The sequence below is a fragment of the Stegastes partitus genome, unplaced genomic scaffold (genome assembly GCF_000690725.1).
Source record: "Stegastes partitus isolate 25-593 unplaced genomic scaffold, Stegastes_partitus-1.0.2 Scaffold100, whole genome shotgun sequence".
Classification (NCBI taxonomy): Eukaryota; Metazoa; Chordata; class Actinopteri; family Pomacentridae; genus Stegastes; species Stegastes partitus.
In genome coordinates, this window is record NW_007577831.1 from 480,168 (window position 1) to 495,620 (window position 15,453).

The 15,453-nt window shown below is 40.8% G+C and overlaps 1 protein-coding gene across 1 annotated transcript in view; it reads right to left on the bottom strand.

Moving 5' to 3' along the window:
- rab6ba (RAB6B, member RAS oncogene family a) overlaps positions 1-15,453 on the bottom strand; it is a 90,260-nt gene that overhangs the window by 38,100 nt on the left and 36,707 nt on the right. Inside the window, exon 2 of the mRNA XM_008277546.1 lies at positions 14,039-14,097. Coding sequence (XP_008275768.1) covers positions 14,039-14,097 — 59 coding nt within the window. The remainder of the gene's footprint in view (positions 1-14,038; positions 14,098-15,453) is intronic.

Sequence of the window (15,453 nt, forward strand, 5' to 3'; positions counted from 1 at the left end):
ACTCACAAGCCCCCGGCTGAGCGCCGTCTTGTTGGAGTTCTCCCCGGAGAACGAGAGGGTCACCTCTCTGCGACTCTGTGTTGCAGAGGGGAAAACTCTGACTGTTGTTTGTGCTTATGCACCGAACAGCAGTTCGGAGTATTCGGCCTTCTTGGAGTCACTGGGTGGTGTCCTGGAAGGGGTGCCGCCCGGGGATTCCATCGTTCTCCTGGGGGACTTCAATGCTCACGTGGGCAATGACGGTGAAACCTGGAGGGGCGTGATTGGGAGGAATGGCCTGCCTGATCTGAACCCGAGTGGTGTTTTGTTTTTGGACTCCTGTGTTAGCCACAGATTGGCCATAACAAACACCATGTTCGAACATAAGGTTGCTCATAAGTGTACTTTGTACCAGAGTACCGTAGGCCAAAGGTCGATGATCGACTTCGTAGTCGTATCATCAGATCTGCGGCCGTATGTTTTGGACACTCGGGTGAAGAGAGGAGCAGAGCTGTCAACTGATCACCACCTGGTGGTGAGTTGGATCCGATGGCGGGGAAGGCTGCCGGACAGACCTGGGAAACCCAAACGCGTAGTGCGAGTGAACTGGGAACGTCTGGCAGAGGCCCCTGTCCGTGGGATTTTCAATTCCCACCTCCAGAAGATTTTTTTCTGCATCCCAGGGGAGGTTGGGGACATGGAATCAGAGTGGTCCATGTTCAAAGCCTCCATTGCAGAAGCAGCCGTTAGGAGCTGTGGCCAGAAGGTCACTGGTGCCTGTCGCGGCGGCAACCCCAAAACCCGCTGGTGGACACCGGTGGTGAGGGAAGCCTGGTTGGCTCGGGGGTCTCCTGAGGCAGCAGGCAGGTACCGGCTGGCCAAAAGGGCTGCAGCTGCGGCGGTCATGGAAGCTAAAACTCGGGTGTGGGAGGAGTTCGGGGAGGCTATGGAGAAGGACTTTCGGTCGGCCCCGAAGAAGTTCTGGCAAACCGTCCGACACTTCAGAAAGGGGAGGCAGGGATTCTCACAGGCTGTGTACAGTCGGGGAGGAGAACTGCTGACCCAGACTGGGGACCTCGTCGGGAGGTGGAACGAGCACTTCGAGGAACTCCTGAACTCGGTAAACACGTCCTCTGATGAAAGGGCAGAGCCTGAAGACTCAGGGGCTTCTGCGTCCATATCTGTGGTTGAGGTCACCGAGGTAGTTAAGAAGCTCCTCGGTGGCAAAGCGCCAGGTGTGGACGAGATTCGCCCTGAGATACTGAAGGCTCTGGACATTGTCGGACTGTCATGGCTGACACGTCTCTTCAATGTCGCGTGGGCATCGGGTACAGTGCCTGTGGAGTGGCAGACCGGGGTGGTGGTTCCCATTTTTAAAAAAGGGGGACCGGAGAGTGTGTGCCAATTATTGAGGTATCACACTTCTCAGTCTCCCCGGGAAAGTTTACTCTAGGGTGCTGGAAAGGAGGCTTCGGCAGATTGTCGAACCTCGGATTCAGGAGCAGCAATGCGGTTGCCGTCCTGGTCGTGGAACAGTGGACCAACTCTTTACCCTTGCGGAGCTGCTGAGGGGGGCATGGGAGTTCGACCTGCCAGTTCACATGTGCTTTGTGGATCTGGAGAAGGCCTATGACCGTGTCCCCCGAGGAACTCTGTGGGGGGTACTGAGGGAGTATGGGGTACCGGGCTCGCTGCTACGAGCCATACGGTCCCTGTACAACCAAAGTGCGAGCTGTGTCCGCATTCTCGGCAATACGTCGGACACGTTCCCAGTGGGTGTTGGACGCCGCCAGGGCTGCCCCTTGTCACCGATCCTGTTTGTGGTTTTCATGGACAGGATCTCAAGTCGCAGTCAGGGAGAGGAGGGTGTCCGGTTTGGGGAACTTAGGATCTCGTCTCTGCTTTTTGCAGACGACGTGGTACTGTTGGCTCCATCAGACCGTGACCTTCAGCACTCACTGGAGCGGTTTGCAGCCGAGTGCGAAGCGGCAGGGATGCGGATCAGTACCTCCAAGTCCGAGGCCATGGTTCTCTGCCGGAAACCGGTGGACTGCCACCTCCGGGTGGGGGGGGGAGTTGCTTCCTCAAGCGAGGGAGTTTAAGTATCTCGGGATCTTGTTCATGAGTGATGGGAAAATGGAGCGTGAGATGGACAGGCGGCTCAGTGCGGCGTCAGCAGTAATGTGGGCGCTGTACCGGACTGTCGTGGTGAAGAGATTTACCAGTCCATCTATGTCCCAACCCTCACCTATGGTCACAAGAATGAGATCTCGGATACAAGTGGCCGAAATGAGATTCCTCCGCAGGGTGGCTGGGCTCAGCCTTAGAGATAGGGTGAGGAGCTCAGACATCCGGAGGGAGCTTGGAGTAGAGCCGCTGCTCCTTCGCGTCGAAAGGAGTCAGTTGAGGTGGTTTGGACATCTGGTTCGGATGCCTCCGGGGAGGCTTCCTCTGGAGGTTTCCCGAACTCGTCCACCTGGGAGGAGACCCCGGGGCAGACCCAGGACCCGCTGGAGAGATTATATCTCTCGGCTGGCCTGGGAACGCCTCGGGATCCCCCAGGCAGAGCTGGAAAGTGTCGCCAGGGGGAGGGAGGTCTGGGACGACCTGCTCTGCCTGCTGCCCCCGCGACCCAACCCCGGATAAGCGGAAGACAATGGATGGATGGATGGATACTGAAGTGTGCATCTCTGGTACATATCATCTTTTTTTTTTTTTTTTTTTTTTAATCACCCAGACTTCACATACACTGTAAATATTTTTAAGAATAAATGATGTGCTGTAGGAGACTGAAGACATTGTAAATAGTGATGTCAACTGACAGCTGATGAAGGCAGATGTGGTTTGTGTCCCTTTCATGCAGCGCATCCAGATGTCTACTGTCTCACTGTATATGTGGCAGGATGAGGGTTTAAAGGGTTCACTGGTAGCTGTTGCAGGACTCACCCAGGATTACACAGCAGTCCCCAGCTGCATGTTTAAGACCTGTGTGGCCCCAGCCAGCTGGAGCCAGTACTGTGGATGGCTGATAGGTGTGGCTGACAGACTGAGTAATCCTGGAAACCTTTCTGCAGAGGAAGCAGCTATCTTCTACTGTTATCCATCTGCCATGAATCAGGTGGATGTGCACTTTCTATGTTAGGCATACCAGCAGGGTGCCCACTGCCCACTTTGACAGAACTGGGCATCAGCAGCTCGATCACGCACTCGTTTCCTTGGCGATGCCAGCTACCACAGTGGACCAACTCAGAGAGTCTGGCATTAAGACAGGACGTCATTTATACTCCTCCTTTAGACTCAGTGAGATCAAGCACTGCTAGGATGAAACTAAACAGCCTCAAAGAATCCAACTTACAAAGTACTTGATACAAAATGATAATGAGTGAAATAAAAATATATCTTTTGTCTGCAGCAGCCCCAAAACAAACAGACAGATTACACAAAGCTCCAAAATTAATTCCCTATTAATTCTGGCAGAATGTGTTTTAAAAGTATTTTAAAACTTTATGTCTTCCTGAGTACACTGCTGCAAGGTTGAGGTTAAAAGTAGTAATACGAAACACAAAAACATAAAATCACTTTTAAATCTAAAATATATACAATCATATATTATTATTAACACAAAGGTTTGAATGTAGTTAAAAGCATAAAGATGTTTTTCTTAGGAAATGGCAGAGGTGGTATAGGTTCTTCCTGAACCCAGTTTTAAATATAGAATCCCACACAGACAACTATACATGAACAGATTAGATCACGAGAAATTATTAATATCCTCTTTAAATTTTTAACGAGCACACATCGTTAGGAGACAGAGCCATTCTGCTGGCAAGTAGTGCTAAAAATGTTTTTAACAGATCTGAGTGGGTTCTGGGACATTATATTTTTAATACATTTTTGACATTTTAACTTGAATATTAGATGAAATTATCATTAAATAAGCTGGTTTTAATTTAAAATTTTTTTTTTTTAGAGAGGCATTAGGAGACATTTAATAGTTGTCAAGATGAATACACAGTTGTGGTCAAAGACAAAACATCACACTACAGATAAAAAAAAAAAGCTGCAAGCTAAAACCGGAATTTACATTAGAGCCCAACATGAATCAATCAGCCCATATTATAGATCCATGGGTATTTCCATGTATGTTGCTTTAACTAATGCAAAAAATGGTGTAATGTAGAAACAGTCACATAGTTTGTACAGTACAGCGGCTCTGACTACATTGTTTAAAATAATTTATAACTAGAGATGTCACAAGAATCAATACTTCAGTACATGCAACTGTTTACAGTGAGCATCGTCTACCAGAGCATCTCCTTATAATAATCAGAGGTTTTCAAGTTCACTACAAGTCACATGTGAGTCGGTCATAAAGCACAATGAACGCCCGAAGCATTACATTGAATTTGTAGCCAAGCAAGCTAGCGTATTTCTAAAATACCTTATCACACACAGAGGTCATTCCAAATGCTTTACAGGCAAATGCAAAATAATAATAATAATAATAATAATAATAATAATAATAAAAAAAACATGTAATAAAAACGCAATTAAGTTAAATAAAGTGCACACAGATTTATAGAATAATAAATCATAAAACAAGACAGAACCTACACATTTGTCTTCATGTACCTTATCAAACAGACTCTATCCTGTACTATTTTTGGATGATTTTTTTCCATTGTGCTATTGCTGCTTTTATGCAAGTGGAAGATCTGAATATTTCCTCCACCACTGCTGCTCCCACCAGGACTTTCAAGGTCCAGTATCTGGCAAGGACGCTGTTAAACCAACAGACCTTGAGTCACAGTGAGAATGTTGGCATTTGCTCACGGCGCTGTATTTGACAGCATTTTCTGAACACACAAAATCTGATTAATTTGAAGTTAACTGCCAGCACAAGGAGGGGGACTGAATCTGTGTATGATCGACTCTCCGTCCTCAGACAGCCGGCTGTGTTTATAATGCATATGGAACACAACAATTATGGCATGCTGATTTTTAACATATACTAATTAGAAGTGCCCATGCAGATTCATAATTGTTCTATTTAATCTACATTACACATGCCAGCAAAGCATTATGCATATATTTCTTCACTACAACATTAATTTAACATTTAAACAATGTCCAACCCTGATAGAAGACTCAGCTACTGCAGCAAGAAAGAGATTGAAGTGATGCCCTGGCTGGGTAGATACAAGATTGCTTATCAATAATTTTTTGAATTCATTATTTAGTCTTAAAGTACCAGAAAACTAAATGTTTTGCAAAATCACACACTCTTTAGTAGGCAAACAATTTAGCTGCTGATATACAAGAATATTATGCTTTTACTTAAATGAATAGTCATAAAAAAACAGGAAAAATGGAAGGATTTAACTAATTTTTTCAGTTCTTAAGAGAAACATTTTTATCTTCTTTATCTCTATTGAACCAACTTTATCTTAAACTGTTGAAAAAAATATTAGTTTGAGGATGCAACTGACGATATTTTTCTTATATAAATTAACCTGCTCATTAATTTCTCAATCAACTAACAGCCTGTCTGGTGTATTTAATGTACAGAAACAAGTAAAATGTTGGTGAGAGGCTGCCTAATCGGTCAGCTGATTAATCTGGCTGATTAAATGCTATTTTAAGACAATCAGCCTCGGTTGATTAACAGGGCTGTGGCTACTGATTATTTTTGTTGTCAACTAATTTGTTGATTGTTTTCTCGATTAATCAATGAGTTGAATATTCTCGAACATATCAGAAAATGTGGGAAAAAAATGTCGATCAATGATTCCCAAAGCCCAAGATGACATCATCAAATGTCTTGTTTTGTCCATAACCCAAAGATGTAACATACATATAGGATACAAGAAACCAGAAAATTTTTAAATTCAAGGGACTGGAGTCAGAGAATTTTTACTTTTTTCTGAAAAATTACTAAAACAAATAAATAAAGAATCAAAACAGTTGTCAATTAATTTATTGGTTGACAACTAATTGAATAACTAAATAATTGTTATAGCTTCTAGGCCTGACAAGCTGGAACAACACTTCTAATTCAGAAAGCTTCGCCCCCGATGCTGCCAACAAACTGCATTTACTACAAATATAATCATTGCTTAAGGAGGAAAAAAAACTATGTGGCTCAGTGAGCAGGAGAGAGAAAGAAAAGCAGAGGGAGAAACAGAAGTCATTGCTAACAGCTAATCTAACAGACAAGACCAGTGCAGATAACAACTGTGTTAAATGAATGCTCATTTAGGTTCAGCAGTTTCGTGACACATTTGTTATTATTATTACATTGCTGTAACCCAACAACAGCATGATATCAGCATTATACATTAGTCATCTCCTGAGCAATTAATGAATCTAAATCAATATTAAAACAATGCAATTAGCAAATCACAAAGACTGCAATTTAGGATGTACGAGGTGTGACTACTAAGTAATGAAACTGATTCAATTTAATTTGAGCAGACTGAATCGTTCAGGGGTTGTTTATGTTGCACATGGATCAATGTGTACTACATGGTTCATCATGCATGCTGTGGTTCCACTGACATGAACCCACTGCCAAAGTCAGTGGTTTTACAAATTCATTCTCTTCATGTGACAGACACTCTTTTGATGGTGCCTCATGTGATAATGCTTCATCACATGTTTCAAATCCAGTGTTTCCTCTACATTCATTTAGGAGTGGCAGGCCGCCATTTCTAAATCATAGCTGCTGCTCCTTCAAAGACCTCTTTTTTTTTTTTTATTGTCGCAAATGCACCGCCGCCACATGTCTCCACCTTCACAGCAGAGCCCTGCACTGGGTCGAGTAGTCGTGAGTACTGCGGTAAACGACAGATGACTATCTTGCTCAGTATCAACCCTTTGGGGGTCAATATGACGTTAATTACTCGCAAGAGTGTGGCCTTGAAAGTGACATCACATCCAGCACCAGGCTCCAGGTCAGAGAGTCAGAGGAGGGTCGTCTTGGAGAATAGGGCACCAACTTACTGGAGGATAGGTAGACTTACTAGCTTAAGATAGCTCAGAATAGATTTTACAAGTTAAATAGACATTCACAAAATATTGATAGCCAGCTAACGTTACATAACATATCGGCATTAAGCTAATATCTACATGCCATGATGTAACTGCTGACTTCATCTTCAGATGAGCTTGTTCAAATATTTCTCTAAGAAGTGAAAGACACCTGATGAAGATGACGCTAGCCAGGTATCATTAGCCTTTAATTGACTCATAAATGACGATGGTCAGGTGCAAAATAGTGCTCACACTTGCAATCAGATGTGACGTGCGTGTAAATTATCTAACTTTAATGTTTTATGTAATCATATAAGACAAGTAACATTAGACAGGGAGGAGCAATGGTCAGCAGCAGACATTTAATAATATATCATCAGACACAAACTAGAACCAATTTTAAATGATTAGGGTGTAGGAAATTGAGAGAAACAATGTCATTATTGTTTTTATTTATAGGTGAAGACTGACTTGATAAACAGGCTGCTGGGGGATCAGCTTGCAGCCTGTTTATCAAGTCAGTCTTCTGCTATGCCGCTGAGCCTCTCGGAGAATTTCTCTTCAACAAAGCCTTAGAGCCAGAAAAATTAACTGTTCTGAGCCTGGGTACAAACTTTGCCACTGATTCTACAGCCACATCAAGAAATTAGCATTTATAGTTTTTATTTTTATTCATGTATTTTATTGTTATATTTGACTTTTTTAAAAATTTTTACATTCAGCCTTTAAAAATCCATTTATAACTGGCCATTCAATAAATTGGTTGTAAAAGTAAAATCCGCAATCAGGTGTCATTTGTTTACGCCGCCACGGCTCCAGAGAGCGTGCCTCCACTGCTAAAAAAAATATCCTAGAGAAAACACTGAAATCTATTCGTCAATCCATTATTTATCAACAGGTAAATTAGTGGCCAATTTTTTAAGTGATAATCAGTTGAAGTCATTTTTTTCATAAAGAAAGGTTAAAAAAATAAAATAAAAAATCTGATTCTTCCTCCTAAATGTAAAAATATTCTGGTTTCTTTAATTTTATATCACATTAAATTGAATGTATTTGTGTTTTGGATAAAACAAGACATATTAGAACATCATCTTGAAAAAACCCACATCAATGATAATGTTTCTTCTGACTAATCTAAATTTCACTTACTATTACATAAGACAGAGAAAAAAAAATATTAAGAGGCTGGAACCTAGGAAAGTTTGGTTAGTTAGTTCTAGCTTCTTTTCCTAAAAAAAAAAAATCTATATTCAATTACATATAAATTTTCCTATGAAAGAGTTCTATACTGTTATTTTCAGACAGGGTGATATATATAGTGCGGAAGATTGCTTGCAAACTGAACCATTTTCAAATTCAGAGTCATGAAAAGCTCAGCTAAAATGCAGAAAAAAGGACCACAATTGCATTAAGTCAAGTCTTACACATCTATGGTCTTATCCCCTGTGACAATTTTAATGAAATACCCTATAAATCAGATTCACCACTTGCTACATTAAGCAGGAGAATGTCTGGGCAGAACAGACAGATGCAATCACAGCCTGGTGGCCAGGCCTGACTGACAGCTCCACCACAGCTGACAAAAGCGTTCTGCCTCCAGAGGCCTCTGAGCCCTTTAGCATGTGCTGCCAGGCAGCGAGGACGCCTGCCTCTGTCTCTCTCGGCTGGATGGCTGCTTGATGGGAGACTGCTGCTTTAGAGACAGCAAATGTGGCTCACCTTGCACACATCCTCCTGCTGACTAAAGCAACTGCCACGCTCGGTTTCATCTTTCTGATGGCCCTCGGTCCCTAAATATACTGCTGCTCCTCCTTCAAAGGACTGAACTGGATCTGCTCAAATCTGCAGGCTTGACGTACATGAAAACAAAAACAAGTGGTGATACTGTGTGTAAGCCTGGAAACCAGGGCTTCATAAATCTTCTCATCAGGACAGATGTCTCCTGCAGGCTGCATTCATATCATTTTTCCACCCTCACTGGGCAAATCTAGCATCCCTGCTGAGCAGCAGCATAAACACTCACACTGGTCTAATGCATGCTGCATTTTAATTAATACTCAAAGGTCTCAGGAGTTGTGCTAGAAAACACTGAGCCAGGGAGGAAAAGAAGTGGCATTAGGACAGAGGGCAGAACAGGGCACACACAGGAAAGAAACCACACCTATTTAAGAGAGACTTTGATCTGTGGCTACAAAGCAGAGGTTATGGCACCCATAACAAAATCATTACTCCACTAGTTTAAAAAAAACCCAAAACAAAACAAGGAGGTGTGTGTAAGAAGGGAATGAGAAGCCTGTTTCTCTGGATGCTGGGTTAAGTGGCGGATTCAAACGGTTTTATTTCACACACAAATGAAATAAGCATCTGATTTCCATATTCCTCCCTGGCTGCTGCCATTACAGCAGTGGGAGGCAGAGGCTGACATTAAACAGCAGATGGGGACTTTATTAAATAAGCAGATGCTATCTGTCCAGCGTCTGTGTCTCCCGTAAAATGGCAGGTTTGGCTGAAAAAGTGAGGCTGAGGAGAGCTCTCAGTCTCTTCGGGCCTCATCACCATGATGCCGGTGCAGACGGCCATTGTGTAGAAAACTACATTCCCCCACGCTCCTCAGAATGACTACACTTTGACGGGGGCTGGATTTCAAAGCCGTAATTTATCGAGCCGCGTTCAGGTTTGGAGTTACAGCAGTGGCCTTGGAGCGAGACAGACTGCAGGCAACAACAGATGCCCGCATTCACTCTAGGTAATGGTACTACTTAAGAGTGTGTTACTCGCTGAAAATGATGCAAGAAATGACTGTGTCACATTTAGTATCCATACATTAGAGCCTTCATTTATACAGATATTAATCTCACCACGGCCTGGAACACACGGCACATAGTAAAGCTGGATAGAAATAGGGAAGATGTTTTTAAAGTCTGACACTGTGAGTCCTCTGTCAGACACCCCATCTACACCGTACAGTATTACTGCCCTATCCTTAGTCTGATCATTGGTGTTGTTTTTCTTTAAAATGCAATTCCCAATAAAATACATTTATGTAAACATGCACTTCTTTGACTCTGACTGTGTTGGAGTTTGTGTTATTCCAAATTTTGTCACCAGTTTTGACCAAAATGTGTATAAGATTGATATACCAAGGCTACTGAAAGTTCAGATTTCAGTACGATACTGGACCAAACAGTAAACCCATCTGGACTCTGCCTGTACATCGTGTTATCAAAACAGGCAGTTATGAAGTGTAACAAATGTATTTTTAAATCATTTTTTTATCAATCAATAAATCATTATTGATCTTAAATATGCTGTCATGATGCATGTGGATGCCACTTGAAGCATTATTACACCAGGGAATTTGCTGTTAGCTCCTAAATTGCAACTTGAAAAAAAATTAATAAATCAGAGGCAGACCTTTGAGAACCCTTGATAGACATTAAAAAAGCACTTGTACCTACTGTGACCACTCAGAAGAAACTCTGCAGTTTGAACTTGAATCAATAAACAGATGAATTTCCCTTTCCCACTGCTGAGATACTGATAAGGAAAGATGTTGGGCAAACAGCTGTCATAATAAACCTGTTTCCCAGACGTTTAGTCGACAGCCAACTTTGTCCAAATACAAACCACTTTCATAGAAATTTGGGAAATTGACTTTAAAGAAACTTAAATGCAACACAGAGACTGACTATCTTAACAACAAAAAAAAAAGACTTGAGCCCTGACAGTCAATGTAAAATGTCTGTCGCAGGAGTCTTTCATGACTTATGAATGTGGAAATGTAAGAAGATACAGAAGCAGCTGTGAAAGCACAGCATCACAGAGCTAACACAGACAATTTAATCCACACTCAATGAGCCATCCAAATCTCATTACGGCACAGTACTTGTGTGAACACTGAAGTATAAAGATGTGTCTTTTTTTCTCTTTTGGGGGAACAGGATGCAGTGAGGTTTAGGAAAACATTTCTTTGTGCCAACACTGATAACATAATAAAAACTAGTAATTACATGCCTAATATTAATATTATATCTGTATTTATTTAATATTCCTATTATAATCTTAAATAGCTTTTTTCTTTTTTTTTACAAAGTGCTTTACAAGACAAAAAAATTGTACAAACAATGATAAAAACTATTTGAAAATAGTATAAAGGTTAGGCAACACTATACAATAAAGCTGTACATGCAAGAATAAACGCAGAAAACAATATAAAATAATCAATAAAGAAAGAAAAAAGAGGTAAAAATGCATTTGTATCAAATAGGTTTTGAGGTTAAGTGATTGAACAGATAAAAGTGGATACAGACCACAAATCCTGTGAATGTGCACTTAAAAATGTGTTTTTTAAAGAGAGATTTAAAAGAGAATCAGGAGTTCATAACATGCTTTTAAAAACATGCATTTAAAAACCAAAGCGTAAAAACGGCATGGTGGGTTCTGTGCCAGTAAAGAGGTCGTAACAAGGACTAAGAGTGTGACACGTAACCCCCCGTAAAATTGGTGTTTATAGTCCCCAGTTTCTCTAACGATTTAACAAATGGTATATAATGTAACAGCCAGCAGTAGCTTACATTGAATGGACAGGTTTGAGAGAGTGGTATTAATCTTCCTATTAAAGTCAAGGAGAGTTTTTTTTCCGCCAAAACGTCAAACTATTCCTTCAAAACACCTCTATTCCTGCTGATAGAGAGCCTGTTTAAATTCTAAATGATTATAGTGTAGAGGACAAGAAAGTCAAGTCAGATGGAAGCCTCGAGGAAAAAAGAGGCACAGCTGAGATGGAGAACTGAGGCGTTCTTTAGAGACTGCTGTAGATGATTTAAAGACAGGGCCAGATTAACACTTGGGCTTTTGGGAACAAAGCCGCAGGTCTCCAGTTTTAGGATCAAGAGGTAGAACATTATTAACTCTGCTGGAGTGCCCGTTGGCCAATTTTATACCTGATGGAAATGGTTTTGTGCTATAAAATGAACTGAAGCTCGAATTAAAGTCTCTGTAAAGCAATAAAAAAAAGTGTGTCTGTGTGTGTTAATAACCACTCGGTCAAATCTGAATAATTAAAAAAATGCCAAGTAGATAAAATTAGGTTTCAAAGTTTTGAACAAGTAGCAGCATTTTCTGTTCTGAAATGCTGGGTCATATCTACAGAGGGTGCACAGTTTTCACACCTGTCCAAATGAACTAACCGTGCAAACAGTCCTGTGTTTGTCTTTCCTGAACAAAACAGGTAAGATGTGAAATCATCAACGCGCACTTAAGATATGGAATATTTTATAAACATATTTTTTGTGGCTATGGACTAAGTTACTTGCTACAGTAAACCTAGCGCACAAGGTAGATTACATTCATTGGTGCACATGTACTGTGTGGTAACTTTGTGTGAGTAATCCTTTTGATTTGTGGCTGTTGTGCTCCATTTTCTAGTGGTCATTCCCAAGCAGATTTTGTTTTTTTTGCTCCTGTTAACATTTTTACTCACTGTGGGCTCACTGCAATATACCTCTACTGAAACAACACAATCATGGAAGTAGAGACAACTACAAAATGCTTTTTGTGCCATAAAACAAAGCCATAAAATGCCATAAAAAGAAAAAAAATTGAAGTTGAATTGCTTTGATTATTGACTTTACAAAATTTAATAAGACCTGGAATAGCCCTGGAAGTACCCACAGGTGTGAACAATACTGAAAAGATGATTGCTACATACAATAAATATTTTACGAGTTGTCACCTCTCTATTCTATGCAAACACAAGCTGCAGTACAGCCAAAAAATCCTACATTTTTTGTAATGAGACTGTTGGTAAGCTTAGATTTGGTTATTTTTTCTGATGAAACTGGAAATCATTAATGATGACTTCAAGGACTGTCAGAAAGTTGAAAATCTGATGACTCTGCTCTGAATAGTGTCATTTTGGCTACTGAAAAAAAAAAAAAAAAACCTGCCTTTTAAAGTCGCTGGCAGGTTTTGGGGTTCAGAGGGTTAACCATGTTATCTGCCTTATAACATTCTCTCTCAGCTCTGTAACAAAAATAATTTCATGATGCCCAAAAAATGTGTATTTACATAGGTAAATTAACATGTAATTGCTCTAGGGCAGGCCTATTTACCAGTATAATGCACTTAGAAACAAATCTCTGAATTTCCTTAACATGGACTTTAAATGCACCACACTACACTGGAAATGTTCTCTTTTTTCTGGTGATGAGAAGTATCCTGAAATATTCAGAGACATCCCTCAACAAATAATAGAGATTGGAAATATCATAAGTGCACAATGAATAAGATTACGAGATAAATCAAGTTGCACTTCTTGCTTCAAGTTCAACCAAACAAAAGTTACCTCTCAAGTTTTCTCCACTTTCACTGCTCTCATATTCTCAGGAATTTCTGTATTTCTTAAACTAATCTGCTTATGTTTTCCACATATTACACAGGCTCATAACGTGGTACACACCCACAATAAAGAGCCTGAGTGAGCTAAAAGACACACACTCTACACTATATGAGAGGGCGGCAGAATAGCTTTGTGAGATTTATTTTTAATTCCTTTTTTATTACTATGTAAGTAGATACTTTTTGCTTATAAAGCAATAAAGCTGCAGGTTTTATTTAAAGGTCCTTTGCGTGTCTGTGGATGCTTGCACAGACCTCTGGAAGTGCTGTAGCTGTCTAAGCAATATTCTGTTTTTAGGAAGGCGAGTGAGATTAGGCTGCATTGAAGAACAGGGTTAAAAATACTGATCGCCTGGGGGCCCACAGTGCTCTTGAGCTGTTCAGTTCAAAGGTGTTAACATCCATGTTGGCTAAAACTTCCTCATTTTACACACAGACAAAAATTGCTATTTCTTGCAAATGCATTTCTTCGAACTAATTTCATTTGAACCTTAAGTGGAGTTTATGTCTTTGATTTACTGATGTCCGTACAGCTGTGTGTTTCACCATCAAAGGAAAGGCCTACAGCCAAGTGCAACTGATCAGTGGAGACAAAATATTCACTCTCTGTACCTGCAGTAGCACCTACCTGATATGTGTTGTCAAAGCTGTCATACATGAACCGTGTGATCAGAGACGTTTTTCCAACTGCAAGACAAGAAAAAGGCAGACTGCGTTAGACAACAAGCTCCATCTTACTGCATTCAGACATTCGATGAATCTAACAGCAGGATCGGTGTTTGTGGTTTCTGTCATGGCTGTCGCTGCTGCCCAGGGAGCTCATTAGAGTGTTGAGGGTGACCAGGAGGTCAGCAGTGGCGCCAGGTCCACATGTAATTACTGTGCTGCTATCTCTACCAGCATTCATGTGATCCTAAAATTCCATTCAATATACCAAATTGGAAAAATAGGGAGATGAGATGCAAAGTAGTTGTTGGAGACTGAAAGGAACCTGGGGGAAACATCAACCACCTTCACAGTAAAGGCACTATTATCTGGCGCTTTTACAGGCGTCTGTCATCTGCACCGAAAAGAAACCAGACAGTAAGCCAACACACTGATTAATTAGGTGAAACAAAAATCACATTTGGTTGCTTCTAAATGTCCTGAAAAACATTTTTTTCAGTCATCTCATATCTCTCTAGCAATGATGGGATTCTATCTTTGCCCAATGTTTCTCACCTTTTTTTTTTTTAAGGGGGAGTGCTCAGTTAGAAAAATAGTGATTTAATGTATTCCTGTGCACCAGTAGCAAGAGCTGAACCTGAATATTCAACTACTGGATATTAGATTTTCAATTTTAGCATTTGGCTATTCATTTGTATTTGTGTTTTGGGGCTAAATGTAGGCTTTTAATAACACAAATAAACTGCAAAATACATCTTGTCAGCACACTGTTGTACTTTATAAATGCTTATATATTCTTGCACTTTATAAATGCACTTTTCCATCACTTCATTTGTTTAGCACTTTTCACATAAAAAAGAATGTAACACAATAATGCAGAAAACCCTATTAAAACAATTGTTTATTGGGGCTGATGGTTTAGTTGTGTTGTTGCACCATTCTGTCATTTCACCTTGGAAAAAAGAAAAACAAAACTGTTTGCTAACTGCCCTGTTTGTGTGCTTGTTTGTCATGTTCATGAGGCCCAGTTTGTTACAGTCTCTTTGATTACTAATAAGCAAGAGTCACCCCTGAAAAAAAACATGTTGATTGACTGCTAGATCAGCTGAACAATGAGGCAAATTTTTTTTTAAATGTTGCAGTTGCAACAAAAATCTAACATTTCCATTGTTTCCTCTACGTTCATTTAGCAGCGGCGGCCCACCATTCCTAAATCCTCACCGTCGCTCCTTCAAATTTCTTTTCTTTCTTTTTTTTATTGTCGCAAATACACCACCGCCGCATGTCTCCACCTTCACAGCAGAGTCCTGCACTGGGCTGGGTGCTCACGACTACTATGATAAACTACAGATAACTATCTTGCTCAGTCTCTACTCT